General features: G+C 53.1%; 1 protein-coding gene across 1 annotated transcript; it reads right to left on the bottom strand.

Moving 5' to 3' along the window:
• Positions 1–145: 145 nt before the first annotated feature.
• On the bottom strand, positions 146–4,661 carry LOC307091510 (A disintegrin and metalloproteinase with thrombospondin motifs 10-like; the record flags this gene model as incomplete). The annotated part of the gene is made up of 3 exons (XM_079759142.1): positions 4,525–4,661; positions 2,889–3,098; positions 146–314 (listed from the first exon to the last, which is right to left on the bottom strand). Coding segments are annotated over exons 1-3 (487 nt in total), but the record flags the coding sequence as incomplete, so codon positions are not given.
• Positions 4,662–5,300: the final 639 nt, after the last annotated feature.

Genomic DNA, 5,300 nt, shown 5'->3' with positions numbered 1-5,300 from the left:
TCTCTCTCTCCCTCTCTCTCTCCCTCTCTCTCTCTTTCTCTCTCTCTCTCTCTCTCTCTCTCTCTCTCTCTCTCTGTAGTGAGTCTGGACCACTACAGCACTACAGCAGGGTGGTGTTGTGACAGCAGGTTGGAGCGGGCCGTACCAATGACTCCACAGGATTGGTCCATGTACTGGTGGCGGAGCGAGGACCTCTTGTAGACCACATGGGGGCGCCCGTCGGCTCGGTCCTCGCCCTGGGTCCGGGTCTGGTTCTCAGGCAGGACCAGCGGCTCTATGATGTACTCCTCATCCCCTGCCACGATCACGCCCTGCTGCAGGTACCAGCGGAGGAAGGAGGTGCAGTTCAGTGAAGCGCTCGCTGCTGCTGAACACAAAGGCTTGAACCAGAACAACACCAATGCTAACCAGAACAACATCAATGCTAACCAGAACAACACCAACGCTGAACACACACAGTTAAAAACTGCCTGGCGGAGACGCTCTGAGGGTATACTTGCAGCCCACTGACGGCTGGAGGCTAAATGACGATCCACTCTGCCTAGCAATGAGCGCTACACAGACACTCCTGAAAAACAGCCTCACGGTCAAGTCTAGTCAGAGGTCTTTTCTTTACATACATTCCTATTGTAGACAAGAGTGATGCATGAGGAAGCAGAACACTCTCCAAAGAAAAATATCAAATCCATTATTACACAGCTTTGTTGAACTACTATGGACTATGGCCTTCAGTGCTCTGTTATTTCTGTACAGCAGACCTCTGCTATGAAAAACTGGTTGCTAAGGACGCTAGTTCCAAACATAGAAGCTAGAAAAATATTTTATTTTTTTAAATCAATCAAATATTCTTGTTGTATTTTGTCTCAAGTTATTGATTTTATCTGTAAGTTGCTGTGTAATAAGCAGGTTGAATCACCCAGTTGGGGTTTACTTTGAGAGAGAGAGAGACAGAGACAGAGACAGAGACAGAGAGAGAGAGAGAGAGAGGGAGAGAGAGAGAGAGAGACAGAGAGAGACAGAGAGAGACAGAGGCAGAGAGAGACAGAGACAGAGAGAGAGAGGGAGAGAAAGAGAGAGAGACAGAGAGAGACAGAGAGAGAGGGAGAGAGAGAGAGAGAGAGAGAGAGAGAGAGTGGGAGAGAGAGAGAGAGACAGAGGCAGAGAGAGACAGAGACAGAGAGAGAGAGGGAGAGAGAGAGAGAGAGAGAGTCAGAGAGAGACAGAGATAGAGAGAGAGAGAGAGAGAGAGAGAGAGAGAGAGGAAGAGAGAGAGAGAGAGAGAGAGAGAGAGAGAGAGAGAGAGAGACAGAGAGAGACAGAGACAGAGAGAGAGAGAGAGGTACGGGTGAGGTGGAACCCTACCAGGCTGAAGGATCACATTGGCTGTAGAATTCAAAACAGCATTTCTCAATTTGCACTTTGCAAATGTGACATGACATGATTAGTGTTCAGGGTTATTGTGATACAATAAACTGCTGATCTATTAGGTATTCTCTTTCTCGTTTCTTCGCATCAATTTGGGCGTTAAAAGTGCAATCTTGGACTATTTCCATAAACGGAGCCCATAAAGCTCTGTAACGAGCGACGTGGAGCCCAGACCGAAGCCACCGGTTGGTCCCTGCTAGAACCTTTAATTAGGAGTTTGGTTGGCGACCTTATAAACACAATTCAGTCACACAGTTTTGGTGCCTGTGTTAAAAGGAGTGCAGAGGGAAACTGTGTGTTTATTTCATGCAGGAGTACGGCACACCGGAGGCCCGTAGTTATAAGTGAGGATGGGCGTGTGTTTGGGGGGGCGTTGACTCTGGATGTGGGGTCTGCAACACGTAACGGTTCATCTGACCAGCGCAGTAGTTCCTACTGCACTACTGTGTACTACAGTAGTTCATACACACTCACACCTGAGCTGGGAGGGGGACAAAGAGCGAGGGGAACTGGGGGGGGCCGGGGGAGGAACGGCCAACACTTCCGCTGATTGCGACGGGGCCCCTTGGCCCGACCCCGGGGGCTCGGAGCGGCGCTGCCTTTGACTCTCCGCCGCCGCGTACAGAGTTCATCGTATCCCATAATCACGTTAGCAACGGTCTGCCTGCGCACGCAGCCGGCCGGTGGGGCTCCGTCGCCCCACACTCTGACCAGCAGTAATTGCCTCTGCTCCTTCCTCCCGCTGTGTGAGCAGCCTCCCTCCACTCAAAGTCTGTAGGCTTTGGAAAAAAGCTAATATTAGCATGAACCAAATATGAGTTCTGCCACGAATCACCAGAACCAAACCTCTACCGCTGCCAAGCACACAGAGGCCTTTCCTCAACGCAGTAGAGTAGAACTGACCCCACGCTACAGATCACCCCCGCTCTGAGGAACAGGCTGTGAGGGAGGAGGGGGGGAAGCAGGGAGGAGAGGAGGTGGGGGAGTTCCCCTCTGTCCAGTAACCACTGGAGCCCCGTGTGTGTGTCCCTCTGTAACCACCGGGGCCCCAGCCTGTGTGTCCCTCTGCAACCACCGGGGCCCCAGCCTGTGTGTCCCTCTGTAACCACCGGGGCCCCAGCCTGTGTGTCCCTCTGTAACCACCGGGGCCCCAGCCTGTGTGTCCCTCTGTGCCCCCCGGGGCCCCAGCCTGTGTGTCCCTCTGTGCCCCCCAGGGGGCCCCAGCCTGTGTGTCCCTCTGTGCCCCCCGGGGCCCCAGCCTGTGTGTCCCTCTGTGCCCCCCAGGGGGCCCCAGCCTGTGTGTCCCTCTGTGCCCCCCGGGGGGCCCCAGCCTGTGTGTCCCTCTGTGCCCCCCGGGGCCCCAGCCTGTGTGTCCCTCTGTGCCCCCCGGGGCCCCAGCCTGTATGTCCCTCTGTGCCCCCCAGGGGGCCCAAGCGTGTGTATGTGGGTGGTCAGGCTCTCACCAGGCCGTTGCAGTTGCTGAGGGCCACCTGGCTGGAGTGGGGCCGGTCCTGCAGGTGGCCGGCGTAGAGGCACTGGGGGGAGTAGGGGTGGCTCCAGGCCAGACGGCCCCTCCTCCAGTACTCCACCCTGAACTGACGGGCCAGCAGGCCTCCCTGCAGCGTCAGGTTGAGCAGCAGGGTGGAGCGAGGCGTGGACAGCTGGTAGAAGAGCTGAGAGGGACACAGGAAGGGGCGGGCCCAGAGCACCAACAGCTTCAGCACCAATCAATAGAATCCTGTTGTTCTTGATCATATGGAGGAGCGGGGGGATGGCTGTCTCCTCACTCGCTCATGTCGTATGGGGGGGTGAATCAGTCTGTTCACTCGCTCATGTCGTATGGGGGGGTGAATCAGTCTCTTCACTCGCTCATGTCGTATGGGGGGGGGGGCTGAATCAGTCTGTTCACTCGCTCATGTCGTATGGGGGGGGTGAATCAGTCTCTTCACTCGCTCATGTCGTATGGGGGGGTGAATCAGTCTCTTCACTCGCTCATGTCGTATGGGGGGGTGAATCAGTCTCTTCACTCGCTCATGTCGTATGGGGGGGTGAATCAGTCTCTTCACTCGCTCATGTCGTATGGGGGGGGGGGTGAATCAGTCTGTTCACTCGCTCGTCGTATGGGGGAGTGAATCAGTCTTTGGGGATGTCTGTCTGGGGTGTGCTTAGGGCTTAAGGTCTGAAACAAATATAAATCACACAAATATGGAAACTCTTTTAGATAATCATATAGCTTAAACGTCTTTATGCTCTGGCTGCACCAGAGAGAGAAAACACACACACACACACACACACACACACACACAAACACACACACACACACAGAACCACATGTGCCTATTCATTTTGAAACCAAACCACAAAACCAACGTGAAAACTGCGAGCTTTAGGAGCATCCAGTGCATCCAGACATGTAGGTGTAAACAGAATGAACCCTGGGTAGGGGCCCTTTACAGTCTGGTGTAAACAGAATGAACCCTGGGTATGGGACCTTTACAGTCTGGTGTAAACAGAATGAACCCTGGGTGGGGGACCTTTACAGTCTGGTGTAAACAGAATGAACCCTGGGTAGGGGCCCTTTACAGTCTGGTGTAAACAGAATGAACCCTGGGTATGGGACCTTTACAGTCTGGTGTAAACAGAATGAACCCTGGGTAGGGGACCTTTACAGTCTGGTGTAAACAGAATGAACCCTGGGTAGGGGACCTTTACAGTCTGGTGTAAACAGAATGAACCCTGGGTGGGGGACCTTTACAGTCTGGTGTAAACAGAATAAACCCTGGGTATGGGACCTTTACAGTCTGGTGTAAACAGAATGAACCCTGGGTATGGGACCTTTACAGTCTGGTGTAAACAGAATGAACCCTGGGTGGGGGACCTTTACAGTCTGGTGTAAACAGAATGAACCCTGGGTGGGGGACCTTTACAGTCTGGTGTAAACAGAATGAACCCTGGGTAGGGGACCTTTACAGTCTGGTGTAAACAGAATGAACCCTGGGTATGGGACCTTTACAGTCTGGTGTAAACAGAATGAACCCTGGGTAGGGGACCTTTACAGTCTGGTGTAAACAGAATGAACCCTGGGTAGGGAACCCTTACGGAGTCTGGCTGGGGTTCGGGGCTCCTCTTGGTCCTGGGCTGGTGTGGTTGGCGTTGGGGGGGGGCGGCCTCCCCTGGCCTCCATCCTCCTCCAGGGTTCACCCGCATAGGGAAGGCGACGTCATAGTGACTCAAGCTGGACAGGAAGGCCGCTGGACATACGAGTGGAGAGAGGACGAGTAAAGAATCATCAAGGCTGTATCAAGCCCTCCTTATCTTCACGGAATCAAGCCCTCCTTATCTTCACTGTATCAAGCCCTCCTTATCTTCACTGTATCAAGCCCTCCTTAACGCTGTATCAAGCCCTCCTTAACTTCACTGTATCAAGCCCTCCTTATCTTCACTGTATCAAGCCCTCCTTAAGGCTGTATCAAACCCTCCTTATCTTCACTGTATCAAGCCCTCCTTATCTTCACTGTATCAAGCCCTCCTTCTCTTCACTATATCAAGCCCTCCCTATCTTCACTGAATCAAGGCCTCCTTATCTTCACTGTATCAAGCCCCCCTTATCTTCACTGTATCAAGCCCGCCTTATCTTCACTGTATCAAGCCCTCCTTAGCTTCACTGTATCAAGCCCTCCTTATCTTCACTGTATCAAGCCCCCCTTATCTTCACTTTATCAAGCCTGCCTTATCTTCTCTGTATCAAGCCCTCCTTAAGGCTGTATGAAGCCCTCCTTACCTTCACTGTATCAAGCCCTCCTTATCTTCACTGTATCAAGCCCTCCTTATCTTTACTGTATCAAGCCCCCCTTATCGTCACTGTATCAAGCCCG

The sequence above is a fragment of the Pollachius pollachius genome, assembly GCF_949987615.1.
Source record: "Pollachius pollachius genome assembly, contig: scaffold_579, whole genome shotgun sequence".
NCBI lineage: Eukaryota > Metazoa > Chordata > Actinopteri > Gadiformes > Gadidae > Pollachius > Pollachius pollachius.
The sequence above is the reverse complement of the archived record's forward strand: the minus strand, read 5'-3'. Positions and strand labels throughout refer to the sequence as shown.